General features: G+C 36.7%; 1 protein-coding gene across 5 annotated transcripts in view; it reads right to left on the bottom strand.

Moving 5' to 3' along the window:
* Positions 1-4,763: 4,763 nt before the first annotated feature.
* Positions 4,764-13,465, bottom strand: part of dnmt3ab (DNA (cytosine-5-)-methyltransferase 3 alpha b) — a 51,639-nt gene continuing 42,937 nt past the window's right edge. For 3 of the 5 annotated variants that reach the window (XM_081393914.1, XM_081393912.1, XM_081393916.1), the window contains 8 exons: positions 11,362-11,446; positions 10,194-10,339; positions 9,405-9,495; positions 8,632-8,780; positions 7,448-7,533; positions 7,296-7,365; positions 7,090-7,208; positions 4,764-5,692 (listed from right to left, as the gene is read on the bottom strand). In XM_081393914.1, the coding sequence (XP_081250040.1) occupies positions 5,551-5,692; positions 7,090-7,208; positions 7,296-7,365; positions 7,448-7,533; positions 8,632-8,780; positions 9,405-9,495; positions 10,194-10,339; positions 11,362-11,446 (888 nt within the window). In that variant the 3' untranslated portion in view covers positions 4,764-5,550. The remainder of the gene's footprint in view (positions 5,693-7,089; positions 7,209-7,295; positions 7,366-7,447; positions 7,534-8,631; positions 8,781-9,404; positions 9,496-10,193; positions 10,340-11,361; positions 11,447-13,465) is intronic. The other 2 variants (XM_081393915.1, XM_081393913.1) reach the window with 1 other exon arrangement.

Here is a 13,465-nt window from a genome sequence, read left to right as displayed (position 1 = left end):
CAAATGTTCCACAACATTAGGTTAAAGAGGTTACAAACCATTACGCCATTCTAGAATCTCACTTAAGCGAGTAAACTGACTCCAACATGTGTGATTATCTTCAGCTTGGCATGAGTAGTCACATTATCGACTCCAGCTCTTAACATGGTAATTACATGTGAACATATTAATTATTCATGACATATCAAAGCAATTTCAGCGCTGCAACAACATTCCAGAAATGTTGAATCAACAAAACCTAAATATCCAAAACACTATATAAGTGTGTAGTAAATCATATTAAATTCTCAGAAATGATTAGAGCAATTGTGACCCAGATTTTCCAGCGTTGCATGCCCAGGGATGTGGGATTGTTAGCAGGAAATGTATGTAGGCTAGCAGCTGTTGAAGCACATTCCCTGCAGCACGGCACTTTCTTATGATCTAATCCCAAGTGAAAGCATGCATGCGAGTCTATGCTGCAAAGCGAGTCGGGGGCAGGTGGGTGCGGCATATTCACAGCATGGCGCTGCCCAGGGTTCCCCTCCACCCTCTGTTCTGAGCCCCTGATGGTGAATGGCGTGTGTGTGCGAGGAGGGGCTACTATGGAGCTGGAGAATAAGGGTGTGTCCTCCTCAGACATCCTACTATAAAAAGAAACAGTGCGGTGCATGAGCTACATCTGTCCTGTCCTCACAGCACAGCCCGAAGAAAAATTATTGGAGCATTTGTTCTTTCGCCATGACTCATGGAGGCCTTCCTCAGGAATGACCCACTTTTGAACCGTGCCATATTCCATGAGATCCAGATTGCACTCTTCTGGGTAATATGAAGTCGATGAAAACTTCTGATCTGTCTTGTGGAAGTAACTTTCATTCAATAAAATGGATCGGGCTGGACATTTAGTGTGATTTGAACCATTAGAGCATAAATAATCAGTGCCATTATTTAAATATTTTTATATGTACATTACATTTTTCATTGTGGTATTGGGAAAATTAAGAAATGAATGCAATGGAATGGAATACAAATAAAACAACAAACAAACTGAATGAAAAACACCACATAAAAGGAAAAAATACAGTGAAAATGTCTGTTAGATCCAGTGGGAAAATACTTTGCTTTTCAGAGAAGCATGCAAAGTGTAAACATGAGGACAAGATGTATTTTATGAACATGTACACATGCATATTCGTGCAATGCAGTGCATCGATAATGTCTTCTGATAAGTAGATTGGATGCACGAGGCTTCATTTAGAAGCTGATGATGATGATGGTAATGATGTAGACTCATCCCATTTGGACCTTGTCGAGGGTGTCACACAAAGGGGCGACCAAGCCCTTACTCCACACAACATACTCAATATGTCTCAACTCAAGGTACCATGGAATGGCAACATGAATGATATTAAAACGGCTTCATTACGGAAATATCAGATATCGTGTGTGAGCTCGTGCATATTAGTGTTTATTGCTGGTGGGCTCGCGCTGTTTATGGACACACGACATTCACGTTGATCGACTAGATTTGTATGCATCGTTCAATCGATAATTAAACCATTAACAACTCACATTAGGAATGATATAAGACATAACACGAGACACAAGACTGGGGAATTCTTTCCATACCACAAAATTACACGATTCCGAGTCGAGCAATATCACTGTGCTATAGTCAGTGAGGAATTTCTTAAAATAGCTTACAGATAAATGGAAAATAGCTTAGTGCACTTACTTCCTTTGTTATATCCTTAAAAAGAGATTTTCCTTCACTTTCAGCGCCGGGGAACAATAAAGCCTGTTAGACGGGCAAGCAGGCAGACACATAGGCAGATGCTTCGGTTGGTCCAGCCCGGTAAGGTAAACCGTACGCTTGCAGCAGCATCCAGACAGTGAGAGCCGGGCGTTGACCAATCACAGACGAGATACACGGCTATGGCCTCAGCAGCGGCCAATGGCGTTGCAATATAGGCGTGTCCTGTCGCGAGTGGTACGTACCATTTATACAGATTCACAGGGGATGGAACTGGATCATTATGCCAATGTGGCAACCATGCAAACCAGACTATTATGTTAATACATATATACATAAATACATATAAAAAAAAATATATATATATAAAGTATTATATATAAATATAGATTTATGTAAAACTAAAATAACAGAGAAATATTAACACATATTAAAATATTTTATATATGTCTTTATATATATATATATAATTAAAAAAAAATTCTAATTACTTTTACATATAATATAAATACATACAAAGTGTTACACACAAAGCAGAAATACCATACTGTATTATTACTATTATACTATTACTAATATAATACATGGACGAATATATATAAATTGTCCACATACATGTTATAATATATATTATATTATACCATTTCTTTCCTGAATATTATATTGAAACAATAGATATACATTTTATAAATTAAACCAATAATGTAATCATATGATTATTATATGGTAAATACTTGTAAGAAAAACAAACAACTTTTTCACAAAAAAACAATACATTTATTCAAGTGTTCTCCAGCACAAGTACATAAGGAGCCTTTTTTTCTTCGTTCTGGGCACATAACGAAAGAAAGGGGAGAGGTGGTGAATGATTGCTACATTTGCTGTATGAGCTGATTGCAAAAGAAGAGAAGGCCTGAAAAAAGTTTATATGATACAACAGAGGTCACAAATATCAACAGTGTCACTGAGATATACAGAAAACCTGTTAGGAGAGCAAACAAGAGGCTGTTACAGCCATATATATATATATATATATATATATATATATATATATATATATATATATATATATATATATATATATATATATATATATATATATATATATATATACCCAAATAAAGCAAATTAAATTGAACAAAACAGAGAAGAAATAAAAATTGAAAAAAAAAACAACAAAAAAAAAACTTTGAAACAAAAGAGGATGGAGGGCTGGATATATGGCATGGAATGTAGGACTTAGAAGCAATTCAGCCTGGATATTAAGCAAGTACATGTTAACAGCAAAATTTATTACATTTTTTTTTTATTTCCCATTATGAGTACATGATTTCCCACAGATAAGCACCAACTACAGCAATGTCTATTCTAAAACAATATAAGAATCTTTCATCATTTATCATTTTTTCAAGTACAAAGTTAAAATGCCTTTGTTAATATCTTTATATGAGAGAGTAAAATAATAGTGCTTCTCCAATACTACAAGAAACAAACGGAGAAAAACAAAACAAAAAAACAATCATTATCAAGACAAGTTTAATTCTTTTCCAAATAATATATTTTTCTCAATTAGATAAAATGTTTAGCACCTTAGGACACACCTACAATCCCTCTCTTAGTACTTAAAAAAAATGATTAAAAAGCTAATTGAGACACACTTTTGTATGTAGGGCTGTGCAGTAAAGATGGGACAGTTAAAATCACTTAGCGAACTCATTCTTTAGTTTTATCCCCCGTTCGACACATATAAATATGAATTACAAAAGACACCCTGCTGCTTTATAGCTTATGTCAATTAGCCTGTTGCCATTTTGTCAATTACCCCCCTCTTGCGACTTTAGTGCTGTTGTGATTCTATGATATATATTAGCAAAGAATTATATTTGTACATCTCATAGGTCATTTTAAAAAAAAAGAAGAAAAAAAAAGCAACAGACAATTTCTATGTACAAAATGTACAAAAAGAAAAAAATCTGGGCATTGATAAAATTTGGAAAATAAAAGAAGAAACTTTGCTGAACATGACAAATGTTAAGGTATGTAAGCAGTGCAATGCCTTAAATAAAAAAAGAGCCTAACAAGGTTGTCATTAGCGCCCGTTTCTAACCAAATTCACAAATTTAGCCTATATAGCTCGCGTGATAACTAAATTATTGACATGGTCAACATTCACCATTTGCAAACATAATAATGTTTTCAGATCTACGCTAGGGACCAGACGTAGTTAACGACCGTGCGATGTCATACACAGACACCCCATCCGACTACTTTTCCTACAGGGATATTTAACAAACACACTCACTTTGGGATTATATAGCAGTAAGAACTGTGAGCAGACACTTTCTCGACGCGAGTTATGATAAAGCGACTCCATAGCACATGGAAACATGAGAGGGGTGCTATCTGAATTCGGCCCCTTCACCACCGGCACGACAGATGGATTTATTCTATCCTAGCTCATTCATTCACATCTATTGGCACAGCCCTACTGTACACAACAAAGTATTACCTTATATAACGGCAAGAATTTCACATCATTTAACAGAACCGAGAAAAAAAAAAAAGAACATTTCACAAGAATCAAGGAGAAAGATTAAAAACAAAAAAATATCAAAGAAAAAAAGAAGTATACATATACAAAAGTGCTCCATATTGTTGGTAACACAGCACAAAAAATTGCTATAAAAAGGTAGAAGAACATTGTGAAGCCGCACCTTTAAAGATTTGCACCTGACTGAGAATAGCATGCGAGCACCGCAGTTGAAGGTTGAAGGTTCACCTGGCCGACAAAGGACCGACACCATCCTCCCTGTGGCCGCCGCGCACGCCAAGAGTTGTACAGTAATGATTCTGGTCTGGGTGACACTAGAAAAAAAGTAGCTCACCACAGCCTTTGATTTCAAGGTATAGATGACAAAAACATCACCGCCCATGTGGCTGGTTCCATGCGTTCAGATTGCAGGCATACTAAAGGAAGCAGACCTCAAAGATTGAAAGGCTGAGGTGTTTTTTTTTTTGTTTGTTTGTTTTTGAAAAGAGCACCAGAGAATATTGTACAAAATGGCTGTAAAAGATATAAAATGAGATGTGGTAGTTTGTTTTTTTAAGTTTCAGTCATTCGTTTAACCTGGCGACACCACAAAACATGACCCCATGATCTTGTTTGAGTAGTAGCACCACATGAGTTGCAATGTTTTTCACCACCTTGAAGCACCATATTGTCACCTATTACAGTAGTACCTTTATTACCTTCAGTTGTGTATATAGAAACTGTAAACAAAGAGGTATTTGTGATCTGGTGTTTTGGATTGGTTAAGACAAAGCTCCCCTGACACTGAAAGGAAGTCTTTTTCCTTCTCTCACCAAGGCTCAGACGCTGGAAGAGAGGAAAGACGCGCACCGTGAGAATTAGAACGATCCGCGACCCGATAGTCGAAAAACTCAAGAGTCGAAATGATTGAGCGAACTTAAATGCTATTTCCGTCTCGTCGAATTCCTCATTTCTGCCTCGAATTGTAACCATCTCTCAGTGCCTTAAAAGGAGGCTGTGCCTCGAGTATAGCTTGCACACATAAATCAATTCAAATACTAGATAATACTGCTAAAAAGTAAAATGGATAATAAAAAAAATTAAATAGAATTTAAAAAAAAGAGTCAATTAATTCCAAACCAGAAGAAAAAACCCAAAACAAAACATGAAATACCTTCTTTCTTTTTTTTTTTTGATGTCGAACTTGCAAATAACATACGAGAGCTCGGTTTTGAAGCTCTTGGTATTACATCGGTTTCGATTTTTCTCATCTGTACTGGGTTTGAGTTCAGACGCAGGCAAAGTACTCTTTGAGTGGTGCAAACAAGTGACGGATGACCGGGACGCTCCAAGACCTTCCCAGCAGCCTCTGCCTGGCCAGACGACTCATGTTTGACACGTCTGTGTAATGGACAGGGAAGCCGAACACCCTAACGGCCAGGAAAAAGAGAAACGGGCAGCAATTTAGTTTAAATGTATTCACAAATGTGACACTCTTGTGATATGCATAGATTGTGAATAATCTAGAACAGTGCATAATATTTGTATTACAGAGATGGCCTGTAATTCAGGACGCATTAAAGGACATTATATTGATAAAAAGTGACAGCAAAAACTTTTATTGTTGCAAAAAAACTTTTCATTTCAAGCAAATGCTGTTCTTTTATTCATCAAAGAAGCTTAAATACAAGTATCACGGCTTCCACAAAAATACATTGATAATCATAAGAAATGTTTCATGAGCAGCAAATCAGCATATTATAATGAATTATGAAGGATCATGTGACACTGGAGTAATGAAAAAATGCAGGTTTGTCTAACACCACATGTTTTAAAAGTATAACTGGAAGCAACAGTGTGTCTATTTGCTTTTCGGTCTCGACAGTCCACTTGTGATTGTATCCCCAAAAAGGTTTTTAACACCAGGTGTACATCGAGCCAGAATCAAATGTACCAAATCAGGAAATAACATTTTGTTTGTCAAACCATTTCATTGTGTTCTTATATGGATGTTTACGTAAGTGTTATGGATAACATGACACATGTCTCATTGTATTGATATGTGGTCATTTTCTGTTCTACTGAGTAGGATATGGTTTCAGACAGCCAGCTGATGACTGATGATTCAATCAATTTGAGATAAAATTACTGTTCACTGGGGTTGATTAAATGCCAGTGGCTATGTTTTCATCCAAAATTGGAATATTGCATAAAACACATCCAACCCATATGTTCAAGAGGACAAAATTGTCACTTCCTGGGAAATTGGTGCAAAATATCTGTATTAAAAATCGGGGAAGCCACTGTGGCTCCTTTTTGTACATCATAAATGGCCTGCGCCTCAAAGCGTGCAGACGAAACACAATAAATGTTGTGATGTTGTCTTGCGTTTGGGAACACAATCGTGTAAGACAGGTCTGGGAGGTAATTGTACCCAACCGTTTTGATGACAGACTTTGGCTCAGGCATTTCAGAAAAACATTTGAGATGCTGTGTGATGAAATTTGTCCACTGGTTTTACAATCACATCCTCTGTTTAAGGACAAACATTTTTGTTGCGCATTGAGGGAATTATTTGGTAAATGTGTTTCCATCGGGGTTTATGCGCATGTCTTCTTATCGGAGTAAAAAATTATCAGCCTCAATTGAGCACACTTTTTTTTAAATGTATGCACATATTAGCTTTTCCATCTAGTGTTTTTTATGTGATATCCCAAAATTTGCATAAAAATAGGTGGCTGGAAACATAGCTAGTGCAACATTTCACATTTACATTTAGCTTTATAGCACATATATTTCAGAACTTTATAAAAACATTTGGTCATACCTCTCCATCTCAGTGCACCATAAGATGTCCTCTTTGTCATTCATGAATACAGGGAAGTGCTGGTCTTTGCCCTGCTTTATGGAATTAGACCGTGTGGTGATGGTCCGCACTTTATCAAACTGTAAAAGATGTGAAAAGAAACTGCTGTTTGTGTTGCTGTGTAAAGCTTTATCCAGAAATCAATCGAGGGTTTGTCTAAGGGGTACCTTAGCTGTCCTGCCATGCTCCAGACAGCCTTGAAGGTCCAGTTTATCAGTGCACATGGCGGACAACGGTCTGAGAGAAGAAGGATATAGAGAGGTGAAATGACAAAGTGAGAGATTAAATAAAGTGAATGTAGAGTCCAGGTCTAACTAACCTGTTCATGCCAGGCAGGTTGCCCCAAAAGTAACGAGCTCTGTGGGCAGCAGACACCTCCTTAGCATCGATCATCACTGGGTTGCACTATGATAAAAAGACAATATAATATTATATTGATTTAAATTGATATTAAATCATTAAAATACATTCTGAGCTTTTGTAATATTGAGCTAGCAAGCATATGAGGGGTTAATTTGTTCCTGCACAGCAGATCACTGTACCACTAGGTGGAAGCAAAAACCTACTGGTTTATATTAAATCCCCACTGACAGTACAAGTCTTAAAGGGGTGGTATAATGCCCTTTTCACAAGATGTAAAATAAATATCTGATGTCCCCAGAGTGTGTATGTGAAGTTTTGGCTCAAAATACCCTACAAATATTTTTATATAGCATGTTAAAATTGTCCATTTTTGAGGCAAAACGCATCGTTTTGTCTCTGTTCCTTTAAATGCAAATGAGCTGCTGCTCCCGGCACAGAGAGCGGAGCTTCAAGAGCTTGCACTCACACAGACATGCACTGAACATTACAAAAACTTTTAGCTGTTTATGTTCAAACTGGATTCAGACAATGATGGAGAGACTCAAGAAGAAGTGACAACATGTAGAATACAACAGGACATTTCTGAATGGTTAGTTGATGAATTTATGTAGCTTATAGTTCTCTTCTAGTCATTGATTAGCATATTCTGTCTTGATAATCTATAAATCGTGTTCCGGGGGTGGGGTTTATGTAAATTCTAGGGTTGGTGATGACACTAACCCGGGAGGAATGTTGTGTAATCTCTACCAGCCGTTTGTTGTAGTCCTTAAAAAAGCGGTTTCTTTAAAAGCAAATATCTCCCTTTGCTTTGAACTTTGAGCGTTGTTACTTTGCAGATGTTGTTTATGATCAAGCAGCAACATTACACACTAACTAAAGTTAGAAAAGCGAATCATAATCAACCACCCCTTTAATCGTCATGTTAAATTGTGGCCAGTTGCATAAACTGCTAATCTTACAAGTTAGTAATCTAATTTTGTTCTTCAAGACCAGTCATAACTTTAAGGCAGTTATATAAAAAGGAAGATTGGTCTAATTTGAATCCGAATAGTAAGACTGATAAGCCCTAACTAACTGCTAGTTGGCCAGACTATTTCTAAACTTTGCGGCTATGTTTATGAAACATGGTCAATTGTGCACCTCTAAAAAGCGTGAGATGTCCCTCTTGTCGCTGACGCCCATGGCCACCACATTCTCAAAGAGCCAGAAGAACGGCCTGTTATCTCCCTCTTTCGGTCGGGCCTCATGTAACAGCCGGTAAAACTCGAAGAAGAGCCGACCCGTGCCCTCTAAAAGAGTGTGATGGATTACAAAAACACGATTGTAAGACAGAAATTCAATATGACAATTATCATTAAAATGTACACAGATATGAACTGTGTTGTAAAAATAAGTGAAACATCCAAACGTTTGGGGATGGTAATTTTAAATGATTTGAAAGATCAAAAAATACAGTAATATCGTGAAATATTGTTACAATATAAATGTACTTTTTTCTATTTTCATATTTTTTTAAATGTAATATATTTCTGTGATGACAAAGCTGAATGTTCAGCATCACTGCTCCAGTCTCACATCACATGATCCTTCAGAAATAATTATAATATGTGGATTGGCTGCTCAAGAAACATTTCTTACTATTATCAATGTTAATAAAAAAGGTTGTGCAGCTTAACCTTTTTGTTAAAACTGTTAAACTTTTCTTTTTTCCCATTTTTCAAAAAAAGTAACAGAAATCTTTTGTAACATTATAAATGTCTTTACTTTTGATAGATTTTAATGCAATCATTTTAACCAAAAAAATCTTACTGACCCCCAAACTTGTGAATGCTAGTGTAAGTGTGAAACACTGAAACTAGTCACATCCAATTAAACTGACTAAGACTAGAACACACAGCTAAATATACTCCTACCAAAGAGACCTTTTCTAGCTGGATTCACTATGGAGAGGTCATTGCATGGGCTTCCACCTATGACAAGATCAAACGGACCCCATTCATGGATCTGTGAAATATTGAAATAAACATGAAACATTGAATATAGTGATGAACATAAGTGTATTAAAGGTGCAGTATGTAATATTGACAGCCAATGGTTAAAATGGGTACTGCAGTCCAAATTCAAAATATTAGAGAGAGTCGTTTCCCCCGCCATCTCCTCCTCAGACTCGACGCTCATGCGGGTTGCCCGGAACGAGGCAACAAGCCTTGCACTGTAAGTTGATGAGTTAATTTATCTGCGTTATCTGACCCAATTTGTTTGCTTGCGTCCATGGCTGCAATAAGCTAGGGTGTAGAAGTACTATTGGGTAAATTGCCAGTGGGCGGGGTCACACAGACCAAAACAAACAGACATTCCCTCACGGAATGCACATTTCGAAGTAGAATAACTGGCTGTAGCATTTTTTTTTTTCGAAGAAACAAGTGTGTGAACTTAGCATGTTTCCAAAATATCTGCAAACATATTATGATATTCTTATGCTTTAGTAGTACAGTAAAAAAAAATTACATACAGCACCTTTAAGTATTTTGTTAAGTATGAACATAGACAATACATAGAGGAGAAAGACCATTTAAAGAAAAACGAAAGAGAGATTACCAAGCCGACAGAATTTTAAGTCATTTTATGGAACCATGTCAAATTCGACTTGAAATAAACTTTGTATGGAACAACAGTAAACTAAGGTGAAGGATCATACTCACGTGTTTATGGGTGACGTTTCTTACGTCACCCACGTACATGATGCGTCCTAAGTGCCGAACGAGGCCCACGGTGATGGAGTCCTCGCACACTTCTGAGGCCACGTAACGCTCCACCTGGATACCCAGCTCCTTCAGAACCAGTAGCCCTAAAATAATCACAAACCCAACAACAATCAAAAACTAAAATAGTTTTTTGTGCTTATTGTTGGACACTGTAATTATAGTATGTCAGAGTATTAGTCACATGGCATTTACGGCTCAAGTGATTGGCTCAAAACAACCTGGGAGCAGAACTGAGCGCCCATGAACAAAGATGGGGGGAGGGGGGGTGTCCTGCGCCAGCTAAGATTATTGAGAATGCTAATGGGTCATTTTCTCCAGGTATAATAAATGTCTTTGCTTCATACACACCTATGATGACCAAATCTCCTTTAAAAGTTGACAGCTTGCTAGGTTTAAACGTGCAGTCACACCTTTTGCTGGCTAAAACTGTCCAGCTTTCTGTTGGTAAAACGTGGCGAATCCACGTGAACAACTTGAACCTGATGCGAAATCTGCATGGGGAAATATTTCGCACTCACAGTAAATTCCAGAATCAGTATTGATAGGATTTTGCTGAAATCCTGAAAATTCACAGAACAATGGTATATGTGAACAGTTTCTTGATGGATTTAAAATTATATGATAGTGGAAGTTTCATTGAGTATGTAGTGACCAGAAAAATCTTTCTTTTGCCTGCCAAATAAGCATACGCCACATAATAATCAGGCTTTAAGTACGAATATGGACCATCTAGGGCAGGGATTGGCAAGGTTCGTCCTGGAGTTCCTCTGTCCTGCAGAGTTTAGCTCCAAACCTTTTCAAAATACCCGAACAAGCTAATCAATGTTTTCAGGATTATTAAGTCTAAAGGCAGGTGAGTTTTTAATCAGGGTTGGAGCTAAACTCTGCAAGACAGCAACACCTATCCCTGATCTAGGGTAAAAAAAAAAGCTGTTAATCCTCATAGTAAAAATCACACATTCGAACATATGCAGTACAGCAGTATCGATGTGCGGCCAGAATAACAGTTAAGCTAAGTGCACTTTAAAAGCCAGGATGAGTGTAACGTGATCAGCACTATTTTCTGCTGAGAGGATGAAAGGAAGGGCGGACATTCTTCACTAACCTGTTGCGATCCCATCAAAAAGTGACAGGACACGAATCGGTTTTCTGTTCTCTGCCAAAACCGAAGGGTAGAGCTTTGGTGGTTCCTGAAAGACAAGAGAGAAGATGAAATGAAGGAGGGGGGACAGACAAGAAGGACAGAGAGAGAGAGAGACCTTTAAATCACACTGCTCTGGTAATGAAAGAGCGCCTGTCTGTACATACTGTCTGTATCAAACAAAGAGGCCTTTACGTTAAACCAGTCCAGTAACAAGGGGTTATTGTTGAGCACCTGTACACTAACCGCAGTATCACCGGCCAGTTTCATTAAGCATTTTCTTGTGATTAAGTGTGGCTGCTTATCTTTGGTCTTTGTTAAACGTTGTAGTATTCAATAACGTTAACAATAGCAACCGCTCGCTAACCTGTGCTGTAACCCATTTAAAGAGTGGGGTGTGTAAGCTAAAACTCTATGATGTTAAGATGTGTACTCAATGCACAATGCACTGTGACTGTAACACTCTCTGGCTGCTCTTCAAGCACACTGGCCGTTATCCAAGCTGCTCTTTCACATGGTCTGGAAAGCAAATGGTTTAGGAGTTGTATAATTACATCATAAAACTCTCAAACCATTCACGTTTATACTGTAAATCACACCGGTTTTGATTAAAAATGGTCACAGCTGCTCAAACAACGCTACAATTGAAGAAGTCTAATATTTATGTAAATAAGAAAAAACATATTTATTAGGGTTGGGAATCTTTAGTCATATAGCATGCTTTCAAAATGTGATTCCAAAAAGGTTTCCATGATTTTCCATGACTTTTTCAGTAATTCATTATTACTGGATATGCCTTTTCAAAAATCATTATTATAGAGACTGCACTGAAAAAGAGTAATTTCTATCATTTCTAGTGCTGAATATACTCTAACTAGAATAATCTATATTCACTATATTCACATTTCCATGACTTTTCCAGACCTGGGAATCATATTCAAAATGTAAAAAAGGGAAAAAACATAAAATATGAATTAGTGAGTATAGAGGAATACTGGGCATACATGTTTGCAAGAATACACTAAATTGATCAAAAGTGATGATGAATATGTGTACAATGTACAAAAAATATTTTTCAAATAAATGCTGTCCTTTTCACTGTTCACTGTTTTCAACACTGATAATAATAAATGTTTCTTGAGCAGCAAATCAGCATATTAAAAAGATTTCTAAAGGATCACGTGACACTGAAATTATAGAAATTATGCTTAAAATCTAGCTTTGACAACACAGGAATAAATTACATTTTAAAAACATATTAAAACAAAAAACTGTTTTTCCTGTATATTTGATCAAATAAATGCATCCTTGGTGAGCATAAAAGATTCTAAAAGACATTTTTTAAAAATCGGTAGTAATCATTATTCATACCTGGAATGAATTGTGACATTTGAAAAGGATTTTTTTTTTTTTTTAAACAAATCATTCAGTTGCACCAGTGTCAGTCAGATTCAAGGCAAATGCTTAACACAGTGAACCGAAGAGCTTCTCTGATAACAGAACAGTATAGTACTATAGAGTGCAACAGTCGGGTTCCGGAAGTAAAAAAACTCCATTCATTTTCTTTATAGGGAAATGTATTTTGAATGATAACTTATAAACCTTTAAACAGACCTAATGAGCTACGAGGTTGTTAATCCATGGTATTTTCTTCCGCTGAGAAAAACTACATTACCCATGATGCTGTACAGGAAATTACACCAGTCAGAGAGTCGAAAAAAGCAACATGCACCAAAAGATGTTGTTAGCTCCGCCAAATCCCATGAAGCACTGTGAATGGCATAATCGAGTCGATCTCTCTATAAGCTATCAAAATACTTAAATGTTTGTATATATGCATATTTTGCAATAAACCTAAAATAGATATTTTTTTATATATACAATCAACATTTGTAAATGAGCAGTTTTATGTTTCTAGTTTTTAATTCGATTATGCTGTTCGCAATGCTTCATGGGATTGCAGTTCTTTCCCTTACTAAAGCCGTTAAGTTCACAGTCTTGTACATTTTTATTTTTGCTGGATTTTCAAATACTTTTTTGCTTCAAATCAAAGCTTGTTCACCTTGTA

Source organism: Scardinius erythrophthalmus (genome assembly GCF_964197995.2).
Source record: "Scardinius erythrophthalmus genome assembly, chromosome: 19".
Classification (NCBI taxonomy): domain Eukaryota; kingdom Metazoa; phylum Chordata; class Actinopteri; order Cypriniformes; family Leuciscidae; genus Scardinius; species Scardinius erythrophthalmus.
This window is presented reverse-complemented; position numbering and strand designations above follow the sequence as displayed.